Here is a 19268-nt window from a genome sequence, read left to right as displayed (position 1 = left end):
GAACATCTTGGGGAACTTCTGCGATGGTGCTTAGATATTCAGCTCTCGGCCTTGTATTTTCCACCACTGAATATGGAGCTCCAGTGTGGATTAACAGTGCATGCACACCCATTTGATTGACAAACAGCTCAATAATACTATGCATCTTATTTCGGGGACAATCAAGAGTACTCCTATAGAATGGCTCCCTATTTTAAGCCATATTCCTCCTCCACTTTAAGAAGAGCCAATGCCTTATATAGGGAGTATAGAAAGATCCAGGAAAACACCCATCTTCCAGTGCATAGAGACACTTCAAATTTAATAAATAGATTGAAATAGAGATATCCTCCTGTTAGTACTGCTATAAGACTGCTAGAGGACAATTTTGACATCAATCAAGAGCGGAGACACCAATGGGATGTGTTTGCAGATCCAGACCTGCAGAACCTTCCCTGCATATGACCTTCCACGTAAAACTTGGATTATTTTAAATCGGCTAAGGACTAACCACGGTCGATGTGCAGACGTTTTTACAAGTGCCAGAAAATTCGTTCCCCACAATGTGACTGTGGAAGTGAGAAGAAGACCATTTGCCATATTCGCCAAGAATGCCCACTGAGAGCATACGAAGGAGAGGAACAAGATTACCTAGTTCCAACATCTGCGACTATTGACTGGATTAATAACTTAGATATAAACTTGTACTATCTGACTGATAGAAGAATTTTAATTTTCATATTTGTAATTTCTACTGGTGTTGTTTGTATATTTAATGTGTTTGTGCTATATACATATATTTAGAGATGTTGAGTTTAGATTTATATATATATTTATATATATGTCTATTTATATTTTAATTATATACATACTGTTATAATTAAATTAAATGACACTAAATATGTTTCCTTTTCTTGCAATGTAATAGCCTTACGATAAATAAATAAATACTGTCAATCTCAGTGATATGGTAAACTTCACCCAAAACAGGAATGTATATGTATGTATCAGCGGTGTCACGTGCCCATTTAAGTTGGGTGTACTGTGGTGTGGTTTATGCAACCCATGCTACAAAATTCACATCAATTTGGTGGTATGACTGCATTTTTATTGATGTATCAAAGTGTTACGAGTGCATAGCGCATCAGCACTTATCTTAATTGATCCAATGTTGTCCTGCAAAGTATTCAAAGTTATCCTGCAATTAATTACAGGATAAATTTGAATACTTTAATTTATAAATTAATATAATTTTAAATATGGAAAGCATAAAGGTCAAATGAACACAAGCTATACTTCAGGCATGCCATTTATATGAGAAGCACAAAGGATTTACGCTTCATGGCAAGATTAGATTATCACTGGCAAATACTAGAGTAAGATAACGATAATTTGAATTTTGATACGATTTTTAAATACAACTATATAATATGAACAGAAATCGTTAAAAGTAATCACTTAGGAAATCATTATTTTTCTGTATTGAACCAAAAATAGGGTGAAATAACTCATTTTACTTATTTATTTATAAACAAGTTCCAACCTCTTTCAACTATAATCATACAATCCGTGAAAGTTCTGGCACAAAACAGAACATTCAGTAGATTGTCAACACTGTTTCCCCATTGTGAATATGAGCCAAAAAGTTATAAATTATTAATAGAAAAGTACTTGTCTATATTGGTCTCTTCACACTTCACGCAAGCAAAACAGATGAAATTCAAAAAACAAATACAGCAACCCGTGACAAATGACAATGGTTGATACAATAAACAATCACAGCCACTGATTTCTAGGTGCTATTGTCTCAGTGCTCACCTTGCCTCACTTTCTGGGCAGTTTAAAACCACTGGAATGATAAGAATTTGACCTGCTGTGGCATCTATATGCTTCAAAGGGCTCAAAGGTGTGATGCAATGTTTATGCATCTAAAAGTCTTTTTCATGAAGCATTAGTATATTGTGCTTAATTTAAGGAATCACACAAAGCCAGAAACAATTAGGTGAATCTTTAACGGAAATAAATAAAAATATATCAGTGAAATTATTTTCCACTGCTGTGCACTGCATGCCTAGCATACCCTGAATATTCGTCCCTGGCATGTGTGCGCGCACACACATGTAATCAAGATTGACTCGGGATGTATACATTTATAAAATTAAAATTTAACTGACTAGAACCCGAGAAAGTATAACAAAAACCTTTAATAAATCATGACTAGTTTCATCGGTGTTCCGACTTCTTCAGGTGAGAAAGAAATAACATAAGACTTATAAAAATAACAAGGTAAAAAACATGGAATTTCCAGCTTAATAAAGAGAACCAGAATAGTAAGAGTCATATTTGAATAGGTGACTGCGTGCTACTGTTGGCATGAGTTGAATGTGTGTGACAGCTAATTTTAGAGCGCCAGTATTGGATTACTGCACTATGGGAATCAGGTAAATTGTAGCTTACATTGTATCTTACAATAAAACTATTTCTTTTGATTCGATAATGCGTCTTTCAAATTCATCCTTGCATATATATAAATTGGTAGTGTGGTCCCAATCAACTTGGTGTTGCCGTTCTTTGAGGTTAGAGTTTGCGGAGAAGAGAACATAACTGGAAAAGGTGCTCGCTTGTGTTTTACTGTAGGAGATGTCACGTCTATGTTCCTCAAGACGAAGTGAAACAGATTTATCTGTCTGGCCAAATTAAGGTCGACCACAGTCACAAATAACTTTATAAACACCAGGAAAATGCAGTTGGTTGTGTTTTTGTTTTGGTCGACTCAGAAAAGAACGAAATTTTAGCAGAGTAGTATAGTCAGTCTTTATGTTGAATTTCTTCAAAATCCTAGATAGTTTTGGGGTAAGAGAGCTGATAAATGGTAACTGTATATGAGTGATAGGGTTGGAATCATCTTCTTGTTGAGGTTGTTGGCGTGGTCTCAAATGTTTAGTGATGTTATGAGATGAATATCCATTATTTAAGAAGGTGTTTTTCAGGAAGTTAAGCTCTGTTTGAAGGTCTTCTTCTGTGGAAGTGAGACATCTTGTTCGATGGGCAAGGGTGGAGATGATGCCCAGTTTGTTATACTTTCTTGGGTTCTAGTCAGTTAAATTTTAATTTTATATATATATATATATATATATATATATATATATATATATATATATTATTTTATTAGATAGCAATTATTGTACTCTCAATATTGCACAATGTCCACACTGCATGGTATGTGTTAATTTTTAGAACCTCTTCTTTTCCAGTTACTGTTATCATACTGTTTTACATATCTTACAATAAAACTCTGTAGCACTGTTACTCTGATAATTCCATCTTTCCTTTTTCTGTTAGGATCAGTGACCTGCCATGGCCAAGTAACCTGGCTTCTTAGAAACCAGTTACTGCTTATGATGGAGTGGTTAATCCTATCTACATTATCTGCTATGTCTGTAAACTGCATGTGTTCTTCTCTGATGATGCTACTCATTGAAATTACTAGCAAAATATGAGCATAGCAATTGCGATCTATATCTTTATTTCTCAGGTCTTTCTTTTTCATTGAGACTATAACTGACCTCGCTGAGTCAGAGACGGGAGATTCTCCACGTAGAGAGATGACGGGTATGACCGAGAGCAAGAGAAGTATGAATAAAATAATAAGAGTGGGGAGTATGGAAAGGTTGAATGATTCTGAAGTTTTAAGAGATAGTCTCAATTGGGAGGATGAATGGCAAACAAGAGTGGCTGACTTACAGAGAGAGAGAGAGATGAGCTGAAAGAGCAGGTGGAATGTATAGGGAATAAGACGAGAAGTGTGAAAGATGAGATTAGGCGAATGGAAGAGACAAATGCAAGGCGAATCAGAGGAGGAGTGAGAGAGAGTTATGGAAATGAGAGAAGAAGAGAGAATAGGAACAGTATAAGAGAGGGAATGAGAGAGAGAAAGAGTTATGGGAGCGATAGAAGAGGAGAGCATGGGAACAGTAGAAGAGAGGGAATGAGAGAAAGTTGTATGAATGATAAAAGAGGTGAGAATAGGATAAGTGGAAGAGAGGGAATCAGTGTTAGATATGGGAATGATAGAAGAGGAAAGAATGGAAACAGTAGCAGAGAGGGAATGAGAGAAATGCAAGGGATTACAGGGACTAGGGATACAGTGATGTCAGGAAGGAAGGTAAATAGGGAAGCACAGAGAGAAACTGTTACAGGAGAGAGAGAGAGAGAGGGATGCATGTGAGCAATCAAGGAATAGGGTGGTAAGAGGTGTAATGTATGGGGACTCAATGATCCATGGTGTTCAAGATAGGATGCGTGAGAAGTGTTTGCTAGGAGGAACAATTGAAAGTGTGGCTATGGCAATTAAGAGAGGTGAAAGGGTGAATGAGATATTTGTGATGGTGGGAACAAATGACTTGAGTGGTGGTGTAAATAGGGCAGCGAGAGATATGAGATTCTTGCTTGAGGCTGTACAAAAGAAGACACAGAGAGGAAAGATAGTGCGTGTGTTGCCTAGGTATGATAATGTCGAGCTGAGCAGAAAAGTGGTGATATTGAATGGCATAATAGCGAAAATGTGTCAGAAGAGAGGATTCGAATATGTGGATGCATGGAGTGCATTTGAGAGCAGAGAGGAATTGTATGCGAGATACCGCTTGCATTTGAATGAGGAAGGACGTAGTCATCTGGAGAGATTGCTGTTCTGAACGAGTCAGTGTGTCCCAGTGTGGATGGTAGCAGGGGTGGCCTCTTGTAGGAATGGGTACTTAGGAGAAGGGGGCCAACATCAGGTAACGCGGAGTCCAGTGGAGTCTATAGGGGATAATGCTGGGTATAGAAATAATTGCATTTTTATGCTCTATACTAATGCCAGGATTATTTGAAATAAGGGAGAGGAATTGGTGACATCAGTCTGGCCAAAGATTATTGGGATCACCGAGACGTGGTTGACAGAAGAGGATATAATAACAGGAATAGAAGTTGCTAGGCACAGCATTTTTCGGCAGGATAGGAAGGGAAAGCGTGGTGGTGGTGGAGTACTGCTTATGGTAAGTGGCGACCTATGTCCTTTAAGAGTGGAGGCATCGGTAGGCTGTGACACTAATGATTTTGAAAACATATGGTGTGAAGTGGAGATGGGCAAGACAGGATATTTAGTGGGGTGTTGCTTCAGACCAAGGAGCACAGAGGGTGGGGACCAGGAGATGTTGAGACAGTTGAGCGTGGCAAGTGCAAGAAGAATGAATGTTATGGGAGATTTTAACTACAGCATTCCATTCCCTACATGCATGTAGCAATAAGGGAATGGAATTTCTAGAATTCTCGAGGGACAAATGTCTTAGGCAACATGTAACAGAGGGAACAAGAGGTTCAAGAGTTTTGGATTTGGTCATAGTATCAAAAGAGTTGACAACAACTGAGATGACATCTCTCCCATTAGTTAGAGAGAGTGACCATGTGGGTTTGACTTGGAAGATGAATAGACATGCAGGAGTATCAAAGAGACAAAAAAGTATTTCGAATTATAAAGCAGGTGATTATAATAGTGTTAGATATCAACTTGGGGGGTTTTGTGGAGGGAGGAATTGAAAGGCCAGGATATCATTAGTGCTTTGAAAATTGCGAAGGAATATTTGCTAACAGCAATGGTAAGCTGTATTCCACGAGTGAAAAAGAGGACACAATTTGGAGTAAAGTGGATGACAAACAATAATAAACACGAACTGCATGCGAAAAAGAGGCTATGGAAGAGATATAAGGAGACAGGTGAAGAGCATGAAAAAATGCATGAAAAATATAAGACACAGGTTAGGAGAGTGACTAGTATGGTAAGGAAGGCGAAACTGGAATATGAGAAAAGATTGGCCCCTTAGATCCAAGGAAAATCCTAGGGAATTTTTTAGGTATGTGGCCAGTAGGAGGAGAAATGACTGTGGAAGAATGACATTGTGGGATAAAAATGAGAATAGAGTGAATGATGCAAAGGACATAGCAGAATTGTTCAATGAACACTTTATTGGAGTATTTCATCCTGGAGGAGTCAATTTGAATACTAGAGGGATAGGGCAGGTTCGAGGTTTAGAGGTGCAGGAGGAGAGTGTGTTCCAACTTTACTAACATCCAGAGTACATACTGAGTACTCTGGATGTTAGTAAAGCTGTGGGACTGGATGGTATTTCACCACGTGTTTTGAGAGAATGTGCTAAGGAACTGACAGTGTTTTTGACCTGGCTTTTCAATGAAAGTCTGGCTGCAGGAAAGATGCCCATGGAATGGAGGGAAGGTAAGATAGTGCCATTGCATACGGGAGGTAGCAGACTGGAAGTGTCTAATTATAGGTCAGTATGTGTATATATATTTATTTTTCTGTTAAAAAATATAGAGAACAAAACAGAACAAAAAATATATATTTTTTGTTCTGTTCTGCATTTTCTTTCTATTTTTTTTCTCATACTGCATGTCCTTTCTTCTTCTTTACTTCCTTCCTCTTGTCACTCAGTAAGCACTTTTCCCTTGTAAACAATAAAAAATATTCAAGTGCAGGAAGTTTCATAACATTCAATCTCTTAATATACGACCTTCAAATTATCTAAGTATCTCAAACTTATTATTTTCTAATGTATACAGTATGTATAATGAGTTCTTTTTGCTTTAATTGATTTATGGATTCAAATCATTACACCAGCTTTTGCATGTATTTGTTTATCCACTCCATTATATATGACATTGTAATCAGCTGTTTCTCTAGTTCCTTTAAATTTCTCTTTTTGTTTCTGTAAGGACTGTAATTTATACATTTTCTTCATTTAAAATATTATCTAATTTTTCTTTATGTGCCATGCTTCTAATGTTCCATGTAGTATATTTCACCACATTTTTCTTTTTCCAAAGTTTCTTAATCTTTTCCAGTTTGCAGTCTTTTCCATGTTTTCTGTTCAGTTTGAATTTTGTTGAGACTTGAAAGTAACATATGTTTCCCTATGTCAAGTGACTAGCATGATGATAGGTTTCCTAGTGGTGAGGCTGCCACATTAAGACAACTAGGCTTGCCTTTTGTTTTAGTAAATAGTTTAAACTATGAGGGCGGTCTGAAAAGTTCTCAGCCTAACAATGAAAAAACGAATTTATAATTTCAAAATTATTTTTATTTTTCAACATAATCTCCCTTAAGAGTAATACATTTATTCCAGAGATGCTCCAGCGCCATTACCCCATCAATGTCGTGGTTCTCAGCAAGATCGGCAAAATACTCCTCCACAGCCGCAATCACCTCTTGATTCGAAGAAAAACACTGACCAGCAAGGAAGAATTTTAGTTTTGGGAAGAGATAGAAGTCAGAGTTAGCCAAATCTGGGGAATAGGGTGGATGTTCCAACAATTCATAATGCAGATCCCTTAATTTTCCCATTGCCAAAACACCTTTGTGGGCAGATGCATTGTCCTGATGAAAGATGATTTTTTTCTTCTGCAAAACCAGATCTTTTTTCACAAATTTTTTCATCTAGTTTAGTTAAAAGATTGGAATAATATTCTCCAGTTATTGTTTTACCCTTTCCAAGATAATTAATAAACAAAATGTCTTTAGCATCCCAAAACATTGATGCCATGACCTTTTCTACTGATGGAATCGACTTTGTCTTCTTTGATACTGAACAACTAGCTTCTGTCCACTGTTTTGCCTGCTGTATGGATTCTGGTGTATAATGGTGAATCCAAGTTTCATCCATAGTAAGAAATCAATGCAAAAAATCAGTTTTATTCTTAAAACGCTCCAAGCACTGTTCAGAGATTTTCATGTGAGTACCTTTTTGATCTGCTGTGAGCAAGCGTGGCACCCATCTTGCGCAAAGCTTTTTCATTTGCAATTCTTCATGCAAAATATATCCTACATATTCTTTAGAAATGCCTATAGTCTCAGCAATTTCATGTGCTTTGACTCGTCGGTTATCCAATACCATATCATGCACTTGATCAATGATTTATGATGTTGTTACACTTTCTGGATGTCCTTCACATGGATCATTTTCAAGGATGGTAGGGCCACGATTAAGCTTGGTAGCCCGTTTCTTAATTGTCGAAAAAATAAGAGTGCCCATAAAGGGAAGGAGGTAAGAAGTAAGAGAGAGAGTAGAGGAAAGACGAGTAGAAGACCAGTCTACAAATATGATATACCAAGTGTATATTGTAGGAAGTAAGATCAAGTCAAGCTCAGGTTTGCCATGCTCATACTCACCAATGCAAGCCCCTGAGAATTTAAACTGTGATCTAATATCTGTAAATCAGACACATTCTGGTAATATTTGGTTATTTGGACTTTTTTCTATTTTCAAACCTCAATGTATCATTTAAAGAGTCAGAAAATTGATGCTCTGTTCATGATTATTAAGGCATTTATCTAATTTTACCAAAGTCTGATTATTCCAAACTATCTCCTGCAGAACCAAAGGGAGAGGGATCAAATGATCAATATTTATAGCATAGTATAAAAAAATTAATTTCAAGTAATGGTTATTGCAAAAAACATGTAGAGGCATCTATTCCAAACTTAATAAATATTTGCTAAATTTGCTATTCTCAACAAAAATTAACAAATTCACAATTGACACGATAAGCTCAGTACTGTTGATGTTATGTAAAAGATCTTGTCTAAACATTTTTGCAAAATATTTCACTAATGATATAAATGACTTTTTTTATTTTTTTACATGAAAGTATTAATGCTAAATGCATATTTCAGTAAACACAAGAATGAAATCTAGATTTCAAACAAAAAACTATAAAAACAAGATACTTTAGAAGCTAAGTAGTCACATCACTACAGTAATTGAATAATACTGTTTCCAAGCCAGGCAAGTGACATCTTCAGTGACAAGACGGGGGTGGGGGATTTGATTAATTCTGTTAATAAAAACAAAACTAACAGATGGACAAGCAACTTCTGTATCACAGAGACACCCTTCAGAACACACGCAATTTACAGACAAAAAATACTAGCTTTGGTGGGCAGTAGATGGCGTTGATGTAGGTGATTGGTAGTAGAGGTTCTGTGTAGTAGTGGAGAAAGAGAGTTGTACAGTAGGTGTCCTCCCGCGATGAGTCTTCAGACTCCTTGGAGATGTCATCACTTAATAATAATATGAATAATAATAATTATTATTATTACTTGACACCTCCAGGGAGTTCAAAGACTCATCAAGGGAGGGCACCTACTCTATATCTTCACCACCCACAATCCACCAACTACACCAACGCCATCTACCGCCCACCCTACCACTAGTATTTTCACAGACAATAACAAACATTCAAGCCCATGGCGAGATTCGAACCTGCAGCCTTTTGGCTGGAGAGCGGATATGCTAACCACTCAGCCAACCAGGCTGGCAATAATAATAATAATAATAATAATAATAATAATCTACATCCTAGGATAAACAGGGGTGCATGATGATGATATTAGAAGATTGCAGGGGAACCAACAAATCTAGTCCTGATGATATCCTTCCTATTGCATTCAAAGCTTGTGGTTCAGAATTAACACCAATCCTATATCATCTTATCAATGTTCTTCTTACATATTTGGTATATATCATGAAAATCATGAAAGTAACCCCAATATTCAGCCCATTCAAAACCCAAGTCAGAAATCAAATTATCATCTCTTACTGTTCTCACTTCAGTTTTCTCAGAAATCATGGATATCATCAAAGCCAACTTCTTCACTACCCAGAGGCATATCAGCTAGTTGGTAACCTCACTCCTTGTTATGCTAGCTGGATTCTTCTCAGATTTCCTCAGCAATTCAATAGCACCCAAGGGCTCAGCACGTTTATCCACTCTCTTCCTTCTGTACATAAATGACCTCTTCTCACTGACTAGAAATCAAATTCATAGCTTTAATAATGCCATTACACTCCTCCTTCATATGAAAAACTCTGTAGTACTTAACTTATCTATGCTTTAAGATATTTAATAATGAATGCTTTTAATTAAGGCGTGAAGGACTGAAGAGGATGTTCTTCTGAATGCTGAGCACTTTGGATGTCAATAAGTCAGTGGGATTTGCCACACAATTTAAGGGAATGTGCTAAGGAACTGATCATATGCCATTCATCTGGCTGTTTAATGGAAGTCTTGAAATGGCAAAAGATAGTGCCCATGAATAAAGTAATGATAGCAAGTAGAGGTATCAAACTGCAGACCAGTTTGTATTTTTCCTGTGGCTGTTAGGATTTTTGAAAAACTGGTAAGTTCTAATACAAAATGGGCAGATGTATTTGAACTTATCAGTTTTCCCAGGATAATACAGAATGGGTGAATGAAGGCCAGCATCGATTTGTTAAAAGGGAGCTTGTTTTAGTAATTGGGTTGTCTTTTTATAAGAGAGCAACAAGGATAATAGATTAGGGAAGGACATGCACTGTAATTTTTCTGTCTTTTGTAAAGGTATTTGATAAGGTGCCACATGAACTTACATTTAACTTATGATGTATGGGTTTAGATAATTAGTTCGTGGATGATTGGCAACTGGCTTTCTGATAGATATCAGAGAGTTGTAGATATGGGAATAGGAAGGTTACAAGAGGAGTTCCATAGGGTTCAATATTGGAACTATTACTGTTAAATCTTTATGTCATTGATATACTGTCAATGGATTACAGGCAGATATTTAATTGTCTGCAGACGACATGAAGCTTGGAATGGCTATTAGTAATGCTGCTGATGTTATGACTACTTAAAAGGATTTGAATAAGCTGAAACGGTGGGTAAATGCATGGAAATATCTGTTTAATATGATAAATATAACATTTTGAAACTCAGTATTTTCCAAAATATTTAGTGTCATTTTCCACTCAAGACTGTTTTTCACCTATACATCTGCTAACATATAAATCTCTCATGTTTGCAGTGGTGCACCAAAAACATACCTAAAAATTAACTCATAATTTTCTCATAGACATTTTGTTTCTACATTGGATATGCATTGAACTGACTTTCATTATTCCTTTACGCTCTTATGAGATTATAAGAATACATGTAGCTAGTGGACAACATCCCTTTACTGTTCAACTTCAGACTTCTCAAAAGACCTTCTCCCCCTGTTTCATCCTATGTCTACTCTATTCTTTTAAACAGCCTTGCTACCCTAAAGACTAAAACCTCCATTTATTCATGAAATGCATGCAACCTCTAACTTCTTACTATAGACAACATTGATGTGCTATAGGTTCTCCAATCCCTCTTGTGTGTCATGGATCAACAGTAAAATTAAATAATAAATCCTCTATAGTTCAGTGTTTTCAATGATGCACCTAGTTAAAAAAATCTGGGTTCAAATGCATAGATAAAGTGAAGAACTATTTGAGAACTTTTCAAGTGAAGTTGAGTTAGCCAGTCTCATATGGAGGTAGCAGGGTTTTTCCTCCCAGAAAATAGAGCTTTTCATCCGGCACTAAAGAGGAAAACTGGCCAGAAGAAAACACACAAATCACAAATGACAGTCATAATACACTACATACAGAAATTAACCCCACCCTAGCAGAGCATTAATCAGGTTTGAAACATGTTAAGTGACTCGACTATGACAGTCATTGTGCCTAACACACAGTGTAAACAGGATAATAATTAATTATTTAATTCAACATTTGCCATAATAAATAAAATAGAAAAGAGCAATATTAGACTTTTATAAGTTTCTAAAACATATTCTTCCTTAATATATTAGTTTATAGCTAGCAGAAAAACCCAAAACTTAGCTTTAAACTTTACAATTTGTTTAGATTTTTCTGGATTAAAAGTTTTAAACATGTTAAACTTTGTGTGACATTCATCAACTTTTTCTTTTCAAAAATTAATATGAAAACATTGTTTCTCTTGTTCAACAGAACTGTTTGATTGTACTTCAAAAAAAGATAATGTGAAAAAAGAGAAATTTTCTTATGGAAAATATTATGATTATTACATGGGTATTACAGCTGATCACAGATCACAATGAAAGAATGAAAAAAAAACAGTGACTGATTGAAATACATTTCTTGAGAGTGTAATGTCTGCAGAGAATTGAATGTATTTAAGGCATGATAAGATGAGCTGTGTGTATGACTAAGGACCTACTACACGATATGTCTTTGACTCCATGGGAGGTCTTGGGACAGTAATAATAATAATAGTAATAATAACAACAAATTTTCTAAATTAATGAGTCAGAAGACTCTTTAATATAGAAACACAACATGTCAGAAGTAAATTTCACAAACTAAAATACATTCATATGAGATCAAATGAAATGCCTGAAGCTAAAACTCAAATGTTTCACACGACCATTAAAAACATTTGTGTTTTATTTCTCCTTAAGCATTCCATTTAATCAATTGAATAAGCTTTCAAGCTTAATTATTTGGTTAGCATTAACCTACTCAGATTGAAATCCTTCAATCTGAGTAGGTTGAGTCTTCAATTTGAGCAGATTGAAGAAGTTAATTTGAGAATTTTCTGAACAATAATTCTAAAATCAGATAAAAACTTACATCATTTTCACCAGGAAGACGTTTTTGTTCGACTAACATCCCAGAGGAATCTAGTACTAATTCAGTATATTTAAGTACTTGGGTAGGCATTTCAACTTCTGGTCTGCCACCAATATATTCTTCCCACAGTTTTATTAAAGCCTAAGGGGGGGGAGCAATAATTATAAAATGTTAATGATAATTTTTTATGAACATTAATTTTTTAATGTTCATTATGTTATGTATTTAAATATTTAAGTATTTGCAGAGCCACTTAATTATTAGAAAATATCAATATTAGTTTAGGACTCCTCCTTTCAGTTTTCAGTGGGTAATCTAGAAATTGCTAATACTAATATTCTATAAAATAATAAAAAGAATGTGAGAAATAGAAAATGATGAGTAGATGCTGTTACTATGAATATTTAATGAGTATTTTCCAGGTATTTTATGTTGGAGGAGGAAAAATCATACATAGTCTGGGGAAAAGCTAATAATAGGTGAACAGAAGTTATATAAGGAATACGTTTTGTTCCATAATTAAAAAGTGACAGTTTTTAATAAACAATTTGAAGATATTTTATGCTGGTGAGGAGACATGTAAAATGTATATAAGTTTGGATAGGACTAGCAATAAGTAAGCAGAGGTATATAAAGAATTAACCAAATATAATGTCAAGATGTGATAAAAATATAATAAAACTCTTTTGCTTTGTAAAATGAGATGCCAAAATCAGGGGTTCAAATTACATACCATTTCTGGTATGTAATTTGAACCAATACCAGAAATGGTAAAGGTTGTGACTCACAACAGAGTTAATAACAGTAGGATTCCTAAAAGGATCAGCATGGATTTGTTCAGAGGATTATTTCATTATTATTATTACTATTAATCAGACCTCCATGGAGTCAAAAGACTCATCATGGGAGGTCCTTCCTAGAAAACACAAAGTCTATCATACCACTCCTTAAACTCATTGACCATTCGTGCTCTCAGCACTCTATCAGGCAATGCATTCCACATTTCAACTACCATGCAAAGAAACCACCTGATTTCACCCTATTGCATACGGCTTCCTTTTGTAACTTCCAGGGATGGCCCTTTGTCCTTGTTCCTTCCCCCTATTCCACAAAGTGAAAGAACTCCCCAGTGTCAACCCTGTAACTACCTCTCAACAGTTTAAAAGTCTCAATCACATCACCTCTCCTTCTTCTATCTACCAAACTCTGCAGTCCACATTCCCTCAGCTGATCCTCATAACTAACATTGTACAGTCCTGAAACCATCTTTGTTATTCGCCTCTGCACCCTTTCCACAGTTAATTTATCCCCTTCAAATCTCGGGGACCAAATTTGAGAACAACAGTCCAGGTTTATACAATGGAATGACAACTCTTTTATCTCTGCAGGTCAGTATCCTTCTCAGTATTGCAGCAATCCTCACCACCTTTGCAATATCTTCCCTGATTTTAAGGTTTCTATCAATCATCACCCCCTAGATGTCTTGTCTCTCCTACTTCCTCCAGTACAGCTCCTCCAACAGAGTATGAAGCCTCCCAATCTTCAAGACTTTACATTTTGCTGTATTAAACAGACATCCCCATTGATTTACCCATCTGTCCAGTTTATTCAAATCCTCTTGCAGGGATGCCAAATCTGCACTATTACTAATAACCCTTCCTAGCTTCAATTTACAATTTTACAATTTACTTTCTTATTATGGCAGAATAACAGATGTACTGGGTACATCGATAAGCATGGGATGGTCTTTCACACCAGCAGAGAAAATTATTCATATTCCGGTCATTCAGTAGTATGTCTATATTTTACAAATGGTCTCAAGGATATCAGTGACAGATGATAGGCACATGAAGCTGGATAATAAATTGGTTATTTAGTGTGCTGATATCAGATAAACCAATTAATTTATTTACTAACTCACTAAATAATGAATGGGACAGCATCCCTGAAGAAAAAAGTCACTAGTGGTGCATGTTGTGGGGAAAGGGGGTTGTTTTATAGTCAATATTGCTTAACTTTTATTTGCTAGTAATAGTGAGATGGGTTTAAATGTAATCTGTTACATACTTCACTGCTACTTCATTGATAGCTGTTTGGCTGACTGCTTCAGTATTAAATTTTGCAAGATGGAGAATTCGTGTAGGAGGACATGGTTCCTGTGAAGACATAGTGCTAATAATGGGAAAATAATCAGTTCTGTATAGGTTATCTTCAACATCCCATTGAGTATTGGAAAAATGGCAGGTAAGCAGATTGTGAGATTCAATGCACAATAACAGTGGGCTGGAATATGGAAGAAGGTATTTACTCCATTATAAATAAGGGATAAGCCATGATTGTCGAGAATTTGCTCAATGACACAACCTCGTCTATTCATATTGGCACTACCCCACAGAGTGCTATTGTGTTATGTCCATTAAAGTCACTCATTAGGAGGATGGGCTTAGTTTGGAATATGAGATAATCAAGTTTGATTTCATTTAGTTCATAACCCAGTGGCAAATATATTGAGCATACTGTAATAAGAAATCCCATGGATAGGCAAATCGCTACTGCTTCCAGAGCATTATTAAGGTCACATGATGGCAAGAGTATGACTACCCATGGGAATAGCTACTCCACCACGAGCAGAACTATCGCCAGTTCTGTCCTTGTGTACAAGTGTGATATTCCTGAAGGTAGGGTGCACACTGGGTTTTAAATATGTTCATGCAAACAGAACAGAACGGTTTGTGTTTCTGAAACAAAATCTTGATATCATTGATATTCTGGTGAAACCTATGACAGTTCCATTGTAAAAATTTTCTTATTGTTTACATTCGGTAGACGTATCTGATTTCTGGAAGGTTCAGGACTTACCCTTGTCTGGTTTATATTTCTCATTTAATTTTGGGAAGTATGGATGACCATCATCCATCTCTCCCTCTGGAAAAATATTCAATACATCATTGGATGTGTCAGGATCATGGAATAAGTTCAAGTTATTTTAGTGAATACCGAAGTATTTATTTTTTCTGTGGGTGGATCTGGTGGTTTGTCTTTAAGTGATAACCTTGCCATAATTTTTTTTCACAAGTGGGTTCTTATCGAACTGAACATGTTTGGAGTTGTTTCTGAAGTCAGATTGTACATCGAGTGATTAATGCTCTCAACAGAGAAAAGGTCATGATTGTAAAGTTCAGGTATGCTGAATTAGACATATGAGTTTGGGTTGCTGTTGAAATCTTAACTGCTACCTTCTCAGCACAAGAGGATCTCAGAACAGGCGAACTGGTGGTGGCTAACTTCCTCTTTGCATCCAGATATATTATGTTCTATTTTCATCATCAATTTACTGATATTATTATTATTAATTTCCTGATATGTACCCCCAAGGGATGTTCAGGTTACTATGACAGCACTACATGATTAAGTTTATATTATTATTAATCTCCTATCAACAATTTTCCTCCAAATCAATCTATTACCCATGAGCACACCAATATTGTCATATCTAACATTTCATGCTTCTAAGGCACTTCTGATCAAATCTATCCACCTAGAACTTGGTCTTGCTCTGGGTCTCTTTCCTGTCATCTTGGCATCAAACACCGCCTTTTTGCTAACATTTCTTCACCTATTCTATTTAAGTAACCATACCACCTAAGATTCACTCTGCTGACACATTTTTGAATGCTAATAATGTTAAGTTCCTTTCTAATATCTTCATTTTTAATACGATTCTGCCATTGATGCCATCAGTTCACTCCCCTAATTTTTCTCAGAATCCTCATATCTGTGGTCTCTATTCTTTGATTAAGTGCTTTATTTCTAACCGAATGCTCAGATCCATAACTTAAGACTAGTTTAAACCCTGTCTAGTATACTGGTAGTTTGGTGTTTTGGCTAATTTCTCTCTTATTCCATACAGATTTATTCAACTGGATACCCACCATTATAGCTTTGCTTATTCTGTTGTCTATTTCCAGATTTAACCTCCCATCTTTACTACAAACTGTGCCTAAATAGCTAAAATAGTTTACTCATTCTATAGGATTGCCATTCAGAGCACAGCTGAAATTTCCTATGATCCTGACTATATTCATAGTTTTGGCCTTTTCATTGCTGATTTTCATGACAATTTTTTACAGCTGTTATTCGATTTAGTTAGTGAATCCTAGAGACTTGCACTAGATGGGTTTTGGAGTACAACATTATCTGCATAAAGCAAAGAGCTAAGTTTGACATCTCCGATTCTAATATCAGGCTTGATGCTACTTTCTTTTATAATGTGATCCATAATGAATAAGAGTAGATATATATGGTAGATTACAGTTGTTATAAATAACCATTTTAATTTCCCGATGTTTCGATCTTCATATTAAGATCATCATCTGGAGCACATACAAATATACAGGACAAGCTGAGTTACATTCACACAGAAACAATGATTTGATCACCAGTTATTCTACTGGCATGACCTCTAGTGAAAAAAAAATACAGATAAAATTACAAATTAATTATTTAGAAACTACATCAAAGCTAAATTCTATTTAAGATAACATGAGAGAAACATTCTTTCTTATAGATAGTTTTCTTACAGTAACAATAATGTCCTATTTTTAACATTACAATTGTTATATTAGATTTAGGATTCTGGATTATTTACAGTCCTGTTTATAGTTAACTCTTAGGGAGAAAGGTTCTGTGGGTAGAATATGTGCCTTCCATATGCTTGGGATTTTTAGACCATCATTATTGTTCAGATTGGGGTGGTTGATAAGAATCTCACAGGCTTCCTTAAATTTGAGTTCATACCATGTTTTGGTGTGATGTAAACAATTGGTGCTTTTCCATCAATTCTATGTAAAGTGTTCAGGGCATGATCAGAAAGGCCAGCTTCACCATAGTTATTATATTTAATGTGTCGTTTATGTTCCTTTGGTGTGATAGGAATTGTGTATCCTGTTTCCCCTATATATGGTAGATTACAGGAGCAATAAATATGGTATACTCCAGGGTGGGCCAGCGGAGGGAGTGGGTCTTTGGATGAGTTGAGTAAGCTTTTTAATTTTACAGGAGGTTTAAAGGCAGCTTTGAAGTTGTATTTCTGTAGTATTCTGTTTATTTTATCTGATGTCCCTTTAATAAGGAATGGTTATAGTTTTATTGTAGTCTGGTTTATCCTCGTTTTTTTTATTGAGATCTTGTAGAGAATTTTGTTAATAGCATATTGGCTGTAACCATTTTTTTGAAAAGTATTGATGATAATTTTAAATTCATCTTTCAGAGCTTGTTCATTGGAGTAAATCTTCAAAGCCCTGTTTTTTAGACTATTAATGACACCTAGTTTTTGTGTTGGGTGATGGTAGGAGTTTATATGTATGTATATTGGCCAGTATGTGTCAGTTTCCGTTAAACAGTGAAGGAAAGACTGCCAGAAGGAAGACATTGACAAATGTATCTAGAAACAGAAGTGTGTTAAGTTTTTCAATCTCAATTGTGAACTGTATGTGTTTGTGTTGTTTGTTTAGGTGGCTAAGTAAAGTGTCTAATGTCTGGAGACCATGGGGCCAGATCGTGAAAACATCATCAACGTATCTAAGCCAGACTTTGGGTTTTAAAGGAGAAGAATCTAGAGCATGTTGCTCAAAATGTTCCATATAAAAGTTAGCAACATGGGAGAATAATGGTGAGCCCATGGCCGTGCCTTGCTTTTGTAGGTAGAAAACGTTTTGCCATACAAAACAACCAGACTGCAATACATGCGCAAAGAATAATGTGACATCTGGAGGGAATTTGTTCAGTAAATGGTTTGTGTCATTGATTGGGACATTCATAAAGAGGTCAGAGACGTCAAAACTGACTAATAAATCATCTTTTTCTAATGTAATGTAATGTCTTTAATTATGTTTATGAAGTGTTGTGTGTTTCTGATATAGGAGGGGGGGGGGGAATGACGTACCAGCTCCTTGAGTGTTGCCGCTAATTTCTTGGGTAGGTGATAATTTGACTGTCTATATCTTCAACTATCGGCCGGAGTGGTGTGTTTTTTTTGTGTATCTTTGGTAGAACATAAATTCTCGAGGAACGAGTGTAGTGCAGAAGTAATTTTTTGACTGTATCTTCGGGCCATGTAGTAACTGATTTAAGTAGTTTCCCTGTTTTCTTTTTTATTCTATTGGTTGAGTCGTAGTTAACAAGTTGGTATATACTATTGTCCAAGACTAGCAGATTCATTTTTTCTAAATTAGTGGTTCAGTTTAATAACGGTGAACTTCCTTGGCTCTAGTTATTATGATGTTCGTATTTGATTTTAATGATTTCACCACTGTTCAATCGCATTTCGTTAAGTTGATTGTTATTGTTTTTTTATGATTTATATTTAAAATGTTGGTGGTTTCTAAATGCATTTTATCTGCTATGTTATTTGGGATGAATCTTAAGCCTCTTTCAATATTACAAAGAAAATCCAGTTTGTCCATTGATCTGGGTGCTACGGCAAAATTTAGACCTTTGTTGAGCAGCGAAAGTTCATCTTTGTTTAAGGAGTGGTTGGATAGGTTAACTACATTACTGTTAAATGCAGGCGATTGGTGGATCCTGTTGTTTCTCGCTTCTGATTGGTTGTTAATGTTCATTGTGAAGAAATTCGAATATGTCCATTGGTTTTGTCCATCTTTTAGTCTATGAAATTTGGATATGAGATTTTCTTTCTTAGTTTGAAGGATATGGTTTGCCGTGTTGTCCGTAATCTTTTCGAGAATAATCCAAATATCTGCTTTCAAGTAACTTGAA

The 19268-nt window shown here is 35.7% G+C and overlaps 1 protein-coding gene across 1 annotated transcript in view; it reads right to left on the bottom strand.

The window, feature by feature from the left end:
- ACC (acetyl-CoA carboxylase) overlaps positions 1-19268 on the bottom strand; it is a 1393224-nt gene that overhangs the window by 422989 nt on the left and 950967 nt on the right. The window contains exon 39 of the mRNA XM_090408519.1: positions 12492-12632. Coding sequence (XP_090264645.1) covers positions 12492-12632 — 141 coding nt within the window. The remainder of the gene's footprint in view (positions 1-12491; positions 12633-19268) is intronic.

The sequence above is a fragment of the Typopeltis vanoorti genome, chromosome 18 (assembly GCF_054136105.1).
Source record: "Typopeltis vanoorti isolate ZY-2024b chromosome 18, IOZ_Tvanoo_1.0, whole genome shotgun sequence".
Classification (NCBI taxonomy): Eukaryota; Metazoa; Arthropoda; class Arachnida; order Uropygi; family Thelyphonidae; genus Typopeltis; species Typopeltis vanoorti.
Note: the sequence above shows the minus strand (reverse complement) of the source record. Positions and strands in the feature narration are given on the sequence as shown.